We start from the raw sequence: 17,878 nt of genomic DNA on the forward strand, positions 1-17,878 counted from the left end.
TTATCTACATCTCATAAGGCAGGCCAGACCCAGCCAGTTTGTACGTGAACTTTTTTTTTTAATTTATTTAACATAATCCTACTCCAAACACACTCATGGATAACAGCATTGAAAGAACAATTTTTTTTTTTTTTTTTTAATGAAAGGGTAATTCCTTTGCTATGACTCCAGACCTTGACAGAGCAAGTTTGCTTAAAGAAAAACAAGTCTTTTTAGCTAATGGGTCTGTTTCTAGGTGTTAGCACAACTCAGATCCTATCTTCCCCCATCCCAGCCCACCCCTCTCTCCTCCCCACTGCCCCGCCAGCCCGAGGGGACCCTCCTTCCTTAAAGGAAGTCTGCAGTCCTCTCTTTTTGTCCTTCTGCTCCCTGTATACTGTCAATTCAGCATTCCACCCAACTTGGTCTGGGTCTGGTCTCTGAGCCCTTCCTAAGCCCCCCTGCTTAGATTGCCACTCTTGCCAGACACAGAGAGGCCAGTGGTGCCCAAAGATGAGCCCCGGGCAGCCATGCCATCCTCCCTAGAGCTGGCCGCCTCCCCGCACTGAGCTATGCGGCATCAGCCTAGCCCAGCTCAGTCCCCAGACACGCACACACACAAGGCCACAGCCAGAGAAATCTGCGCGAGATGAGCCACTTGAATGGTTTTATTGGGTGGAATTGAGGGCTTTTCAAACACAGTGACAGATACAAATTACCCTGATTACGTTCTCAGGCATTAGGTCACAGTCACCACTTCAGGATCACTCAAGGACAGCCGCACACAAGCTAGAATGAGGCTGCAAGAGTTTCTATGAACCCCTGCTCCTCAGCAAAATTTGCATGAAAATAATGACTGCAACCTCATCTTCCCAACACTCCGGAGGGGCACAGAGCATTTCTCTCCAGGACAAACGGAGGGAGCAAATCAACCAGAGCAAGAGAGGGATTTTTTTTTTTTTAAAAAAGCAATGCTCCAGCTCCATGTCCAGACTGAGTTTCTGTGCAGCCCAGCAAACAACATCTCAGCCTCCCTTTTCTTCTCCAGGGGGAAAGGCTCTATGGAGCGCAGTGCAGTGAGATGCGGCTCTTGGGAGAGGAAAGCACAGCGGGATGGGTTTGAGGAGCATGTGGAGGTCAGACCGGCAAGGCCACTTTGTCTTCACACACAGGAGGCCACGCAGGGGCGAGTCGCCGCCGCCAGCCCCTCGGGAGCACTCCACTGGCTGCCTTCGCGTGAGCTCCTGGAAGCCAACATCGAGCCTGGGAGCATGTGGCTGTAAGGAGGAGGTTTCCACAGCTCCCTCGTGGACCCCCATCATCTGTCCTGCCTTCACTTGAGGAGCCAGGTGGCAGAGGTTCGACTCCAAACTGTAGCACTGGACGACTTCTTGTACACACATTGAGTTAACATGTGAGTTTAAAAAATACATACACATTTACGTATATTTCACAGTTCACACAATACAGCTTTGAAGAAGAGTTATGGCTTTCTGAAGAGAGGTTAGTTGGGTCCAGAAAGGGAATTGGCAGGCCTCAGAGACCCTGTTGCACCCCTAAAACATGTGTGCAGAGTGTGGAAGCCTCAGGGAGGACCACCTGCCCCCCCAAAAAAACTTGGGAAGAGTGACTTGCTCAGAAGCCGGCCCCAGCAGAGGCTGAGGGTCCTGTGGAGGGGCAGGGAGGCTGGCAGGAGCTGTCACTCGGGACACCCCCAGCCCCCCACAAACAAGCACAGCAATGGGGGGCATCACTGGATCGACTGCCAACCACCTCCTCACGCCTGCTGTGCTCAGGCCTGTGGCCTTGGCTGACCCTCTGCCAAGTAAACCTGCCTCCTTCTCACCCCACCAGGTACAACTCCCAATGCTGGGGGCCCAGAGAGGAACGAATACCAAAGAGGAGCCTCCCCACAAAGGCTGGGCAGGGTATGCGGCCAGGGGTAAGCCCCAGGCCTGAACCTGACTCCAGGCAACCAGATAACCCAGAGGGAAGAAAACAGAAGGGCCTTAGGGTGGGAGCAAGATAGGGCCACCTCCCCCTGCCCGTTGGGGAGCTTGGGCACCCTAGCAGGGTCCCACCAGCATTCCGTGTGACCCAGGACACACCTCTGTCATCCTCCCCGGCCTCAGTCCAGTCTGCAGGCCGCTAACTGCCTTTCCCTCCTCCTAGGAACACAGCGAGGGCTGGTGAGAAAATAGGTGATGAAGGTGTGTAGACAGCAGAAGTGTTCACTTTCACAAGAAGACAAACAAACAGGCCTATTCTTAAATTCACAGATAAATCCAGGCAGAGTCACTGCAGAGCCAGCCCTGGCCCCAGCTGAGATCCAGATCCCCTCCCATGTGCAGTAGAGACACCACAGTTGGAAGCAGAGGACACCTGGCCACCACCGGCCACCACCACCAACCCTGCACATTCCCTGTAAAGCAGGACGGCGGAAGGGGTGTCCTTCACCCTCCACCTTGCGGGGGTGGGGGTGGGGTGGTGTGGAGGGTGGGGAGGGTGGCGCGGCAAATGTCAGAGAGAAAGTAAGTCTCAAAGAGTTTACCCAGCTCATGAATCCTGTATGATCAGATAATGAACTTGAACTTCACCAACCTGAACTTCAAGATAACTGAGGGCTAATCTTTTAAGCACCAAGATTTCAATGAATGTGTTTCAAGTGCTTGGGGATGAAAATAATTCCAAGTGGATAAAGCACTTCTCTGCCTCCTTAAACACAGTCTACTGAACGTTGTTTGAGCATTTTCATACCTCTGCGTGGCTGTGGACACCACAGGATGGGCTGCTCTGAGGGGTTATTTGTTGCCCTTGGGGTTGTTACTACATATTGGCCCCTGCACTAAATAGCATCAGATCACTTGGTATTTTCTGAGATGTATAGCTTTGGTCTTTTTAATGCCATTATAATAGTCTATTAGCTGCCGCTTCTTGCTAAATCTAGCACCTGTTGTCATTCTCTTAATTTGCTTTATTATTAGAAACCAGAATCAAGTTCACTGGAATTGAATTTAAAATTAAATTCCATGAATGCCGTGAGGGATTTGCTGTTAGCAAGATGTTTGGTCTTTGATACAGAGCTTTATAGCATCTACTACAGGGGCTCAAAATTAATTCTCCTTCACCAGAGTCCCCAGCTGCCTGAGGCTGAGTGAACTTGCTGGGTAAGTGGCCCTGGGAAATGAGGTGTGCTTTGACCTTGTTTCAAAAAAAAAAAAATAGCAATTATTTCCTCCTTTAACAAATCTTTAAGATGTTCAAGGTTTCTCATACATTTTGCAGCTAAATGTGAAATTGTGAGCTGCCACAGTGATAAAGGGCTCGCTGGGGCCACACTACTGTGGGTATCCTCAGAAGGAAGGGCCAGGGGACTGGCCTCTACTTGGAGGCAGAAGAGACTGAGGCAGGATCTCGGCACTAGCTCGATGGTTTCAACTTGAGCCTTTTCCAACAGAAAATGGGAAAGGAAGGAGGAGCATAAGGCAGGTGTGAACCCTGGGTCACATCAGCCCATGTCTGTGGGATGCTGCCTCATCACCACCTTGTTTGTTTTCCATGGCATGGTGGGCAGAGCACCAGCCCCGGCTTTGTGTTCAAGAGAGCACTGTGGTGCCCTGATCTTATCCCAGCATTCATCACGGGGAGACCCTCACCCGGACACAGGCTGGTCACCAACTCCAGAGATTCCAGCCCGTTAGCGCTAATCCCCAAACGCATCCCTATTCCAGGAACAAATGAATCTTAATTCAAGCACACGCCGAGCCTCCTAACCCTGGGAGAGGAAATCTAGTTAACTTTGCTTTAAAAAGATTTCATAATGTCTATTTAAAGGTTGAAAATGTTCAGAAAAAGAGCTGCTTGGTACCTTTAAGAAGTCTCAAGCCTGAATCAAGTCTCCCAACCACTAACCAGGAAACAAATGCCAGCAGAGTTGGGCTAAGCCAGTTACAAGATATCAGGCAGAGCAGTGCTCCTCAAAGTGTGGGTCCCAGGAGCAGCCTCAGCATCACTTAGGAAGCGGCAAGGAAGCTCCCTGCCAGGCTCACCAAATCAGACTCCAGGGAGGGGCCCAGGAACCAGTGAGCTCTCAGAGTGATTCTGACACAGTTTCAAGTTTAGGGGATGCCGGGCTAGAACAGTGGTTCTCAGTCTCGGCTGCACAGTAGGGTCATCTGGAGAGTCAGAAAAGCCCTCCCGCCCAGGTCATGCCTCAGACCAACTGGATCAGAACTTCTGGGGGCAAAGTTCAGGCACAAGTAGCTCTTAAAGCTCTCCAGATGACCCCGATGTGTCGCAAAGACAGAGACCCTCGGCCTCTGTGCAGTAGATTCACTTAAAAGAGATTTTTTAAAATAAGAATATGGGGCCCTGTCCCCAGGCCAAGTGAATCAGATTCTCTGGAAAGATGAGGAGCTGGCACGGGGTTGCTTTATAAAGATCCCTGGGTGACTTCAATGTGAACACAAGGTTGAGGACCACAATTCTAGAGGAAACAACACTTTTACCCTAAAGTTGAACAAGTCATTTAGTTGAAGGAAATGAGTTACTTGGTTGCCAAGGAAACCATCTCCCTACTGCAAAGAGAGACAGTCACTGATTTCTGGCTTTTGTGCCAAGAGCTAAGTCATGGTAATGTATGGATGTCTCTCTCCCTCTCTCTCTTGTTAAAAAAAGAAAAGCAGATTCTCAGAAGAGACCATGAAGGAGAAATATCTATAGACTTATAGAAGCTGAGCAGAGCTATTGCCTCTCAGGACACTGACTGGCCAGGACAGCTGAGTCAAGCTAGCAAAGCAAGATCGGGTCTGTTCTGACCCTCAGCAAAGATGCTGAGGTTGCCAGAAGCCAGGGAACAGATAACAGCCCAGGACAACTGTTCTAGGCAAAAATTAAAATCAGAATCCTATCATGGGGACACTGAAACCAGTTCAAGTCATCTGAGAACAGAGTATACCTAAGAGATTCTATATGAAATAAGCCAGTCACCAAAAAGTCAGACACACTATGATTCCATTTATGTGAGGGACCTCGAGTAGTCAAAGCCACAGAGACAGAAAGGATGATGGCTGCCAGGAGCTGGCGGAGGGGGAAACGAGGAGCTGTCCTTTAATGGGTGTAGAGTTTTAGTTTTGCAATAACAACAGCAAAAAAAAGAGTCTGGAGATTGGCTACACACCTTAACACTACTGAACTGTACACTTAAAAATGGCTAAGGCAGCAAATCTTATGTGTATGTTACCCACAATTGAAAAATAGAGAAACCACTGATAATGTCCAGGCCAAAACAGATTTCATAAATGTCAGAGATTCCTAAGCAGTCCATTTCTGTTGTGAATTTAATAGTGGATTATGTTTTATATTCATGTTTCTAAAACACATCAAAGTCTATGCTTGTTTTTTCTTCTTTATCACTTAAGACTCCAGTCTGAATTTCAAGCCAGACAACATCACTCACCTGGCAGTAGCCACTGACCCACTAGCGGTGCAGAACCCAGTTCTCCAGCAGATATGGGCCCCAAGATGACCTGGAGAGCCCAGCTGGTCTTGGAGTCACAATGCTCATTGACCCACATCACCCCCCTCCCCCAGGTTCTGAGTCTGGAGGCAGGGGGTTTAACAAGCACTTAGGGGATTCTGACACAAGAGATCTACAGTCTATGCCTTGAAGAACTTATCACTTTATCACAGCGCCCTGTAGGATTGAATCAACCTCCTGAGGCTGGCCTGGCTTGATCAGCCCTCTAAAGAACAAGAGAACAGGGCACACCCTGGGCATCGGCACACCCCAAGCCTGGCCTCATCTGGTCATAAGCCACAGTCAGCCTCCTCCTTAGAAGGGTGCCCAGGTTGCCGGGAGAGAGGCCAGGGTATGTGCTGAACTCAGAGCCACACCATCCGCCTCCCACAAAGAGATCCCCCAAGCTCCTGACCTACCACTGGACCTCTGGAGCAGACATTTGGCAAAGCTCAGCTCATTTGTTTTCCAGCCAATAAATATAGCATTTTCCACTTGTTCTTGAGACATTATTGATTAGTCCCTCGTATACTGCTACCCTGTCTGTACCTCAACACAGCGATTTAAGATTCTGACAAATCTCTGTGGTTTTGCAGGAGGGAAGGGAAAAAGAAAATCTTTCCATCTTTTGCTTAAACTAGAGAGAGTTGGTGACTAGGCAAGAAGCAGATGAGGAAGAAGATTATAATAGTGTGTTAGTTGCTCAGTTGTGTCCAACTCTTTGTGACCCCATGAACTGTAGCCCACCAGGCTCCTCTGTCCACAGAATTCTCAAGGCAAGAATACTTGAGTGGGTTGCCATTCCCTTCTCCAGGGGATCTTCCCGACCCAGGGATTCAATACAAGATTATAATGGAAGGAGGCAAAGAGAAGGCAGCAGAGACCAGGTGATGGAGCCAGCAAGCAACCACAACAGGGACCTGTGCCCCAAGCTCCCCAAGGGCAGGTGGGGGAGTCTGTACAGTGCAATGCTTCCCACATGCAAGGTACCAGGCAAAAATAATGATAATAATCAGTGGAGGACTCGCCTAAGCTGACAATTACATGTTACTCAGTTAATTAGCGGGGTCTCCTGAACCACTGGAACACACCGACTAATCAGAGAGTCCACTGCTATAGTTAACAGATGGCTCTGTGCCAGCACTGGGGACACCAAGAAGAGCCAGATACAGCGCCTTCTCCTAGGGAAAGGGCGGGCCTCGGCCAAGGACACAGGCGCACCCATGGTGGTGTGCTGTGAGGACGTCCTAACAGGAGTCAGTGATGGTTCCTGCAGAAGTGCAGAGAGTGCTCAGCCCAGGCTCACAGAGGGGAAGAGGTGGGGGCCCTCACCTGACATTACCGGCACAAGTGGTGGGGTAAAGGAAGGAGGGAGGAGGTAAGGGCCATTTCAGGCATTTCCAACAGCTCGTGCGAAGCTACAGCCCCTGGAGGAGTCCTGGCGGGATGGTGGTGGCAGGAGGGTCTCTGGGAAGGTGAGTGAGCCAGCTTGGGACAACCCCTGCATGTCTGGGTAAAGGAATCTGGACTATATAAGAAGTCAATGGACTTCATCAAAGGTGTTTCCAGAAGGTAATTCTCTAGAAGCAGAATGATCAATCAGAGGGCCCGAGTTAGGGCAGTGGCAGAAGGAATGTACGGAGGGAATGATTTCAAAGGATATTTATGAGTTGGAATTGATACGATCTGGTGAACAAACAGACAGAAAGCGAAGGAGGAAGGAGAGCCAAGAGTGACCCAGGTTTGGGACCGAGGGGCCAGTGATGAGGTAGAGCCATTCAGTGGGGGAAGAAAGGGGGAAGAAGGAACCTGTTCTCTGGGTGTCTAGTTTGTGTCGGCACTGTGCTAGGCATCGCACAACCCTATTCCACAGCTGGTGTCCTGGCCTAAACCTCAGATGATGAGTCAGAGCCTCCAGAGGGCGTTGGCAGTTCCCCCAAAGTCACCAGTAAGTAGGGGGATGTGACTTTGAATCTAGATTGTCCTTTTAACTGTGCTAGTTGAGGGCACACTAAGCAGGTTTTAACTGTACAAGCTGAGATGTTGAGCAGGTACAGGCATTCAGAAAGCCACAGTGAGCGTGTTTCTGATGCTCCAAAGGAGAACTGGCCTCCCAGTAAGGGGTGTAAGATGCAAGGACAGGAGAGGTTTGAGGCTGTGAACAGATGCAATTTCTAAAGGAACACTCCTAGTAAGAGAAGAGAACCCTGAGGAAGCTTCACAAAAGATGGGTCAACAAAGGAGCCTGAGAAGGAGCATTCAGAGAGGCAGGAGGAAAGTCAGGGTAAAGTGGTTCCTTACCAAAAAAAAAAAGGAAGAGAGGACTCAAACGACCAGTGAAGCCACTCACCCCTGTCACATGTCACATGGATGTTGAGGAATGAAGCCTGACATGGATCTACCGCTTTAGCAATTGCAATCATTCTGCCAACCTTCAGAATTCAGGACCGACACCTGCAAGGCCTGGTGCTCCTCTCGTGATACCTGACCCTGAGCCCAGACTTGCCAGTACTCAGCTCAGCTCCTACACGTGCCTGGGGGACTCAGTGCAGCATCTGGACATGCCCACCAGACCATAAGCTCCAGGAGGGCTGGGGCTAACACTCTGCTCATCACTAGCTCAAAGGCCCCTACCCAAATGCCCCACACAAAATGAGTGCTCAGTAACGATTTGCTGAATACCTGGCTGAAGCCAGCTATGTGTAACTCTGCCCTCGCCTCCTCCCTACACTCAGCAGAATCAAGGGCAATGGACTATCTACAAGACCAGGCGATTAGTGGGCAGAGCTGCCACAGCAGCATTGCCAAAATGGTCTCAGAGGTTGCATCTGACCTTAAGCCACCTTCCTTTTTGCTTGACTAAGCACGGAGTCATTTACTTGTTTTCACTGCCTTTCAAGCCTGGTGAAAGTAAAAGTGTTAGTCACTCGGTCCTGTCTGACTCTTTGCAACCCCATGGACTGTAGCCTGCCAGGCTCCTCTGTCCATGGGATTCTCCAGGCAAGAATACTGGAGTGGGTTGCCAGTCCCTTCTCCAAGGTATCTTCCCAACCCAGGGATTGAACTTGAGTTTTCTGCATTGGAGGCAGATTCTTTACTGTCCGAGTCCCCTGGGAAGCCTGGAGCAGTGGGCTTAGCACAAAGGAAGACACGATGGTTGTTTTGTTTGGGGAACTGATTTTCCTCACATAAGGATATCATATATAACTAGCTGTCCGCGCTGCACGGTGGGATGGGGGCGGAGCTTTGAGGCACATGGGGGTGGGGGGCTTCCTGAGTCAATGCCCAGGTCTTCTGAGCCTTTGAAAATGTGCTTTTCCTACAAACACTGGCTGCAGGAGAAAAGTGTAGTGTGGAAGTCATGAGACCGAGTCCCAGTTGAGTCACTAGCTGGCCATGTGGCCTTGGGCAAGTCCTCCAACACACCATCATTTAATGTGGACCCCTTCTGCAAAATGTGGCCTCTGCTCCCCTCCCTTCACTGCACTGTGGGCGCATCTACTGTGGCCAGGGCTGGGGCGGGGTGCAGGTGAAGAAGCAGCTACAATCAGACTCCCTTCTGAACCCATGCCAGTCTCCAAGCACTGTCCCTAGAGCAGGGCCCAGCACACCCTGCAGCGGCCTCTCAGTCCTTCTGGAACAAGGATTCCCTCTTGTGCCAACCCTGGGGACACTGGTTAGGAAGTGGCGAAGACAGAGGTTTGGAGTGCAGGCTTCGGGTTTCTACAAGACCTGGGTGCGGTTTCCTCTACTGGGTGTCTGGCCATCGGCAAGATACCAAATGACTCTGAGCCTCTGTCTCCCCAGTGGAGCCTGCTTACCCCAAGGGGTCTTGTGGTGATCACAGGAGATAATGCAAAGAAAGCGCCGAGTGCAGGGCTTGATACAAAATGAGCGTGCAGGAAATCTTAGCTATTAGAGCAATAAATATTATTTATGGCTTAGATCCATACATCATGAATACTTACAAAAACAATAAAATTAAAGATTACAGAGATCCTAGGGATATTTTCTAAGCTTCTGGTTGTAGAGATGAGGCGATGGAGACCTAAGAAAGGAGAAGGGACTGCCCTAAGACCCTCAGACTTCAACAGGACCAAAAGCAAGGAGTCCAGCTCCTACATGGGATGGGTTGTGATGCTCCATCCCCAACTCCCATGAGGGCGCTGGTTGGGGCAGACACCCTTGGCTGTGGGAACCCTGATGTCTGACTCACCAAGGTTCTGTCCACTGCATGTGCTCAGTAAGCCCCTGGCATGATTTAAGCCAGGTAACCTCCCTATGCTGGATCTCCTTCCTTAAGGGGGACAAAATGGTCTTTACGAGTCTTCCGGGTCTAACATTCTGTAGTTTCAAGAATGGGCCCAACTAACCACAAACAAGTGGCTGGAAACCTCAGTTAACTGGACTCTGTCTCAGATGTTCCTTCCTTGGAGAAACAGGCAGAGCCCAAGAAAGCAAATCATCCACTGTCCCCGGTGGTGTTCCCTGGTTCACCACGTCCTTGGGCCTACTTTGGTTCACTGGCTACTTCCTTGCACTGCAGACAAGCAGATAGGCTCAGAACAGCCCAGGGTTTCCCCCGTGAGGACCGGAGCTCAGAACCAAGGCCAGCACCTAGAACACTGTTGTGCATGGAGCACTCGTTCCATAATGGCCCCACCAACATGAAACCCAAGCAAGAGGAAGGGGTTTTGGCCTCGACGGGGAGCCTGGGGACCCGGGACAGGGCCTGTGTGCTGTGGTCTCTCACCAGCTGGGCCTACTGCTCTGCCTGTAAAATGAGGTGATCAGACGAAAGGTTCTGCTCCCTGCGTGCGGAGCTCTCACCATCCCTCCTCCTTCTCATTACACTCAGCATGCGGAGCCGGAATAATGTGTCTCTGGTCTGCCCTCCACTTCTGGAAGACAGAGAACCTGTCTTTGTCATCATGTCTTCCCAAGCCTCACCCCAAACCAAAGCAGAACAGGCTTCTGGAAATGTTTAGGGGAAGGAGGGGAGAGAGCAGGAAGGGAGGAAAGGAGGAGCAGGCTGAAGATCCTCCAGCACTAACCTTCTATGGTTCCACAAAGCTAAATTCTAAGGCAATTCACCAACCGTGTGTATCAGGCACAGCCTCATTCATGGTGGGAGTACCACAGGGGGAGGAAAGCGATGTGAAACGACACGTGAAGCCCTTTCAGCCTAGGCACAGCTGACTTCCCAAAGCACAGGCTCTGAGGATCCACTCACAGTGAAGGCCAGCACGCTGCATGCTGCGGGAAACCCCGCCTTCGCAGTAAGACCTCAGAGATGCTGGTGTCGGAGGCCACGACTCAACTTCCGTCGCTAAGCTCACCAGTCACATGTCAGCGCTTTCCAGTCCAGAGCCTTACGGTTCCAATTCAGGAACACGATACAGCAGGAACTGCAGTATTCAGGAACACACAGAGGGATGGATCTTATAAATAACTCCTGGTTAAAACAGAGCTGAAAATAGGGAGACAGAAGAGGAAGCAAGTCGCTAAGCACTTATTGAGTCGATAACGTTGGCTTGAAAACCTTAGTGCAAATGGCTGGTCTGGTTTATTTCCTTCTCATCAAAAGGTCAAACACAGGATTGAACCTGGAGGCACCAAGACGTGTGTGTCTGAGGATGTGTTTGAAGGGGATGGCTCTCCTTGGGTGACAGTGTCTGAGCAAAGATCCTAATCCACAGCCCTTGCATCAGATCTCACAGCGCCACTTACTCGTTGGTGGAAACTCAGTTAATAATCCCTGGACCTCTCTGAGCCACTGTCCTCACAGGAAGGTCTGGCCGCTCTGTTAGCCTTTTAGCTCTGAGATTCTAGACCACAATTCATGGCTGAGGCCTGGGAATAAGAGTCAGGAACTCAAAAGTCTGAGTTACATCTAAACTGTCCTCACATGTTCTGTCTCCATCTTTTCTGTTCCCAGTAGGGACTTCCATTAGCTGCAAAGAGGCCATACGGTTTGTGCTCTCTCAAATGCTAAAACTGAGTGGAAATGTGCTTGATTCCCTTGCGATCCCCAGGGCCCCCATCTTGAGGTGTGGCCGGGGCGGGGAGGTGGGGCGGTGCGAAGAGAGATGTGTCTGCCTGGCCCGCATCCCTGCCTCCCAGAGCCCACAGGACCCAAGTCTGAAGCTGAGCATCCAAGAGAGTGCCAACCTCAGTGCCAGGCCTTCGCTCCGCCCTGAAGGCCGGCGAGGAAGAGCGTGGCTCCGTGTGCCAGGGGTCCCCGTGTGCCGGGGGTCCCCGTGTGCCGGGGGAGCCGGCGGAGGGCCGGCGCCGCCCTCAGCAGCAGCTGCAGGTGCCCGTGTGCACGCGCAGGATGCCGCGGCTATGCAGGTGCAGGAAGTTGAAGATCTCCGAGGGCATGGCGTGGAAGCCGGGGCGGGGCTTGACGTTGTCGTAGTAGTGGTGGGTGATGTACAGGCCCGAGGGGTTCATGGGGAAGGCCCAGAAGCCGAACAGGTGCACCTCCTCACAGAGCTCGAGCGCCGCCGTGGCCAGGATGAGGCCGGTGCTGATGCGCTTGGCGCGCACGCCGAGGCTGAGCCAGTAGCGCGACACGTTGGCCAGGTACTGCGGGTGGAAGTAGTAGACGGCCTGCGGCGACTGGAAGTCGTCCAGCACGTACTTGACGCGGATGGACACGTCGGTGTTGCGCGTGTTGTAGAAGGCGGGCAGCAGCACCGACGCGTTCTCGTATAGCTGCAGCACGCGGTAGAAGGGCCGCCGCCACTTCTCCAGCTTGTGGAACCTGGCGGGGCGCGCGCGCGCAGGGTTAGACGGGGCCCGGGCGCGCGCGCAGGGTGAGACGGGCCCCGGGCGCGCGCGCAGCGTGAGACGGGCCCCGGGCGCGCGCGCATTGTGAGACGGGCCCCGGGCGCGCGCGCAGGGTGAGACGGGCCCCGGGCGCGCGCGCAGGGTGAGACGGGCCCCGGGCGCGCGCGCAGCGTGAGACGGGCCCCGGGCGCGCGCGCAGGGTGAGACGGGCCCCGGGCGCGCGCGCAGCGTGAGACGGGCCCCGGGCGCGCGCGCAGCGTGAGACGGGCCCCGGGCGCGCGCGCAGCGTGAGACGGGCCCCGGGCGCGCGCGCAGCGTGAGACGGGCCCCGGGCGCGCGCGCAGGGTGAGACGGGCCCCGGGCGCGCGCGCAGCGTGAGACGGGCCCCGGGCGCGCGCGCAGCGTGAGACGGGCCCCGGGCGCGCGCGCAGCGTGAGACGGGCCCCGGGCGCGCGCGCATTGTGAGACGGGCCCCGGGCGCGCGCGCAGGGTGAGACGGGCCCCGGGCGCGCGCGCAGGGTGAGACGGGCCCCGGGCGCGCGCGCAGCGTGAGACGGGCCCCGGGCGCGCGCGCAGGGTGAGACGGGCCCCGGGCGCGCGCGCAGCGTGAGACGGGCCCCGGGCGCGCGCGCAGCGTGAGACGGGCCCCGGGAGCGCGCGCAGGGTGAGAAGGGCCCCGGGCGCGCGCGCAGCGTGAGACGGGCCCCGGGCGCGCGCGCAGGGTGAGACGGGCCCCGGGCGCGCGCGCAGCGTGAGACGGGCCCCGGGCGCGCGCGCAGCGTGAGACGGGCCCCGGGCCCTCGCTGGCCCCACCCCTGCTCCCTGGGCTCTTCGCAAAGGACTGGGGGGTCTCTCAAGGCCGCCCCCCACCCCCTCGGCTCCTTTGATCTCAGTCACTCAGCAGATGAATGTCCACCTTCCTCCCGCACAGTTCTAGCTTTCTGAGTGGGTGCAGGAGAGAGCAATCTGGACCCAAAGGGACAAGTACCTGGTGTGTGGCTGCGGCGGGGGCGGGGGTGGGGGCGGCTGGGGGAGGAGGGTAATCCTTAAGCCACACGGGTGAGGGTTCCCCGGGCGGGCTCAGAGGGGAAGTGGAGGAGGGAGGCCTTCCCTAGAGCCCTCGGGACAGCCCCCTGGCCTGCCTTCACCATGGTCCCCGGGGATGGACACCAAGCCAGCCACTGGCCCCCCGGCCACAGCCCCTCCCTAACCTTCTCTCTACATTAAACAGCCCTCCTCCCAGCTGACTCATTCCACCCCTCTCTGGATGCTGACTCTGTAAAGGTTCCTGGGCATGTGGCCCCATTTAACACCTCCCCCTCCTCTTATCCTTCTCCTGACCTGGAGGTGTGAATGTGCCCCCTTTGGGCTTTTAACACCTTAACCCCTCCCCCAGGCTTCCCAGACAGATCCCAGGAGGGGACCCACCCAGGGAGGCGGTGGCTTGAGGTCCTTGCCAGAGGTTTCCCCCCAGTGTCACATGGACACTCCCTGTAGGGAGCTGTCCTACAGCTGGAAAGCTCTCTGATTCATCTCTAGGGGAAGATTGTCTAGACCAGTGCTGTTGAGAGAAACATCAGGCAGGCCACAAATGTAATTTTAAATGTTCTAGGAAGTACATTTAGATAAGTAGAAAGGATTAGGTGAAACTAATTTTTACAATAGATTTTCTTTAACCTGATATTCCCCCATACTACCATTTTAATATATAATCCATATAAAACTGTAATGATGTGTGATTCACCCTCTTTTTCATAGTAAATCTTTTAGAGCAAGGGTGCGTTTTGCACTTGGAGATGGCACATCTCAATCTGGATGGTGCCCAGTGGCCATGCATGATGAATAGCTACCGTATTGGAGAGGACCGGTCTAGAAAGAGGGCTACTGACCTCTCTGTGATGATGCTGGGGTTCACGGTGACCACGTCTGTCTTCACCCCTACATCCATGGTGTACTTCTCTGAGATGGGGGGTAGGTTGCACCTGCAGAAGAGATAAAGTGGCCCAACTGCATGTAGTCAGTCATTCTTGAGGGAGCTGGGGAGCTGGGGGTGTGGGGATGAAAGGGATGGTGATCATTTGGGCAGAGGAACAGAAAGGAAACCAGCTGGGTGGAATCTTCGTGGCCTGGGCATAGAAGGGCAAGTTCAACCCCTTCCCTCACCAACCCTGAGTGGCCTAATTGTTGTAGATCTCCAACCATGAGATGATTGCAGCCTCAACCCAAGTTTGTTCGCTTTAACTCTTATTTTCAAGCTATCTTCTTGACTTAAAGAGGTAAGCTATAATCCCCAAAGAGATAAGAGGGGGTTCTACATAAGAAAGAAGAAATACATGGACAGGTGTCTAACTTAGGTAAGGCCACAGTGAAGGTGTCAGCCACAAGGCTACGCTGGTTATAAGCAATGCTTCCAGAAGAGTGGAACCCAATCAGAGAGGTAGCTGCCCAGACAACCTCACTAACAGCTCAGCATGCCCCCGTGAGTCCTCAATGTCTTCATATCTGGTATGTCATTTGCTCCCATTTTACAGATGTGGAGACTGAGGACCTGACAGGTTCGACCCCTTGCACAGGACGGAGCTGAAGGGGGAAGGGACAACCCAGAGCATGAGGGTTCGCAGGGGTGGAAAGTGGGGATTAGAAGGGCAGCATTAGCAGGGTGGGGCACCAGAAGGGGCGGGCATGGAGGAGAAGGGGTGTGGGGGTAGAAGGGGCAGGTGCAGACCCAAAGTGATTCCTACCGGAAGACAAAGTCGGCACTGTTGATCTCCCTCCCGCAGCGGCTGTTCTTCAGGATGCCCCCGTTGCCCACCACCGCACACTTCTTAAACTGGGACCGGTAGTAGGGCATGTCCTGGGGAGACAGGGGCAGAGCTGTCAGAGGCGGCGCCACCCCTGCCTCCACCTGGTGCCCTGCCCTCTGTACCCACATCCAGCTTTGTAGGGAACGAGGGAGAGAAGTGTTTGTTCCACTTTGCAGATGAAAAGAGATTAAAAGCCTCCTTTCCAGTTCCACACGCAATTACGAGTGAGCTGGAACCGGAAGCTAGGTCTCCACAACCTTTTTCAATAAACCCTGGAAGTCCCCAGTTTCAAATAAGAGTGTACAGGTTATGTCTACCCTGCTTGCCTTTGCTTTCCCCAGTGTCTGAAACTCAGCTTCTCTGACTTCTAGTCCACATATTTTATGCTTCCCAGGTGGCTTAGATGGTAAAGAATCTGCCTGCAATGCAGAAGACCCAGGTTTGATCCCTGGATCAGGATGATTCCCCTGGAGAAGGGCATGGCAACCCACTCCAGTATTCTTGCCAGTGGTTAAGGCAGACTTCCTGGGGGATGACAGCAGGGACCAGGGCCCTAAATCTGGCCCTGAAGCCTTTCAGCTCCATGGGGAGGACACAGAACTAGGAAAAAAAGGTCATATAGACCAGCACAGATGCCAGGACTTGGCAGCAGCAGGGACAAGAGACTGGAGGTGAGCAAGCAAAGCCACTTTAGGGGAGCAGTGAGAGCCAGCGACCCTGGGATCTCTGCAGAGAAAAGCGTGTTGAGCAGGGGAGCCCAGGACTTACCCTGGTGATGATGCACCCATGGAGGGACTGGGAAGGAGCATCCCACAGCACTCTGACCTGATCACACCTCAGCTGGCAGGGTTGCCTGGGTTGGGGCACTGGCTGCCCCAAACAAAGGCTCCCTAGGCCTGCCTTCCAGGGGACCACAGGCAAGTAGACAGGAAAAAGCAAATACTGGCCTGATTAAAAGACCTGGTTCTGCCATGTCCCCAATCTAGGCCTTGAGGCAACCCAAGGCAGGTGGGACCAGGCAGGCTCAGGGCAGGAATGTAGACCTGGAATCAAGGGGTGACCAACCATCCCATTTGGCCCAGGACTGGGGCACTTTGCTTGGGATGCAGGACTTAGATTCAGTCAAACTGGGAATAGCTGGGGCAAACTAGGATTGGGCACCCCAGTTAAGGGACCCAACTCAATTCTGGTTTTGCACCACAGTGAGTTGAGGGAACCATGGGCAAGTTTTTTTGAACTCTCAGTGACTTGGTTTTGTAATTTTTGTAAAATTTGTTACGAATTAAATTTTGTAATTAAAAAAATCAGGATAGTAATGTATATTTCCTGCGATTCAGTGAGATGATGTAAAGCAGAATTGCTCACCTTGGCAGTACTGATATTTTGGACCAGAATGAGCAGCTTTCATGTTCACTTTCATTCCTTGCTGTGGGGCTGACTGCCCACTGCAGGAAGCTTAGCAGTATCTCTGGCCTCGTACACCCCCGTCAGGATGACCAAATGCATCTGATTGAACCCAGGTCTCCCCCATGGCAGGCGGATTCTTTACCAGCTGAGCAACCAGGGAAGCCCAAGAATACTGGAGTGGGTAGCTTATCCCTTCTCCAGTGGATCTTCCCAACCCAGGGATCAAACCGGGATCTCCTATGTTGCAGGCAGATTCTTTACCAGCTGAGCTACTAGGGAAGCCAAAAGTATCTCCAGACATTGGCAGATATCCCCACCTCCCTGCCCCACACATAGACAGCCACTGGTGTGGATGAAAAGCTCCCCATACCTGGCCCAAGGCTGAGGGAATCAGGTGCTTATTATGGGATGGCCCTGACACCCAGAGACCGCTGGGTGGCTTTCCTCCTAGCTCACCCCAGCTGGCCGGCCCTGCGTGAGAGCAGCCCCGGTCAGCACCTGCGGCTTCCACTGAGACCAACTGCCAGACGGGCATCGTGGAAGATCCCACGATTTTCAGCAGGATTGAAAATACAACGGGATCTCCAGGAATTAGGCTACCTCTAAAGGAGGCACTGTACCCATCTGTGGGAGACTGTCCTTCTTGGCACATTTTCCCTGGAGGGACAGGCTCCCAGGACTAGGACAGAGGAAACAAGAACATCTCATGGCCAGTGTGGGAAACTGCACTGTTTGACTTTGCTCAGAGAGAGAATAAAACAAAGCCATCTTTGGAGAGATGACCAAAGGTGTTCTATGTTTTATGCCAGTGTTTCCCATACTTGTGAAAATCGGAAACCCCCTGGGTACTTTCTGGAAGTATACATCCTTGGCCCCATCCCAGAACCATGGAGTCAGAATCTTCAGGGTCAGGGTAGGAGCCTGAGAAGCTGCATATGTTTTGAACTCAAAGAAATACTCACCTTAGGGAAGTTCAGATAGTACTTCTGTGTCACATGCTCTAATTCCAGGGGGTGGTAAATTACAGCCTGCCGGCCACACCTGACTCACCACCTATGTCTGCGCAGCCAGTGGGCTAGGAATGGATTTTATATTTTTGAAGGATGGGAAAAAAAATCAAAGGAATATTTTGTGATGTCGAAAATTATGACCAACTTAGCTAGCATATTAAAAAGCAGAGACATTACTTTGCCAACAAAGGTCTGTCTAGTCAAGGCTATGGTTTTTCCAGTGGTCATGTATGGATGTGAGAGTTGGACTGTGAAGAAAGCTGAGTGCTGAAAAATTGATGCTTTTGAACTGTGGTGTTGGAGAAGACTCTTGAGAGTCCCTTGGACTGCAAGGAGATCCAACCAGTCCATCCTAAAGGAGATCAGTC

The 17,878-nt window shown here is 53.0% G+C and overlaps 1 protein-coding gene across 4 annotated transcripts in view; it reads right to left on the reverse strand.

The window, feature by feature from the left end:
* Positions 1 to 631: 631 nt before the first annotated feature.
* The window catches only part of ST8SIA5 (ST8 alpha-N-acetyl-neuraminide alpha-2,8-sialyltransferase 5), an 88,896-nt gene continuing 71,649 nt past the window's right edge, over positions 632 to 17,878 (reverse strand). For all 4 annotated transcript variants that reach the window (XM_061130718.1, XM_061130717.1, XM_061130719.1 and 1 more), the window contains 3 exons: positions 15,031 to 15,143; positions 14,179 to 14,271; positions 632 to 12,263 (listed from right to left, as the gene is read on the reverse strand). In XM_061130718.1, coding sequence (XP_060986701.1) covers positions 11,795 to 12,263; positions 14,179 to 14,271; positions 15,031 to 15,143 — 675 coding nt within the window. In that variant the 3' untranslated portion in view covers positions 632 to 11,794. The remainder of the gene's footprint in view (positions 12,264 to 14,178; positions 14,272 to 15,030; positions 15,144 to 17,878) is intronic.

This window comes from Dama dama, chromosome 27 (genome assembly GCF_033118175.1).
Source record: "Dama dama isolate Ldn47 chromosome 27, ASM3311817v1, whole genome shotgun sequence".
Classification (NCBI taxonomy): Eukaryota; Metazoa; Chordata; class Mammalia; order Artiodactyla; family Cervidae; genus Dama; species Dama dama.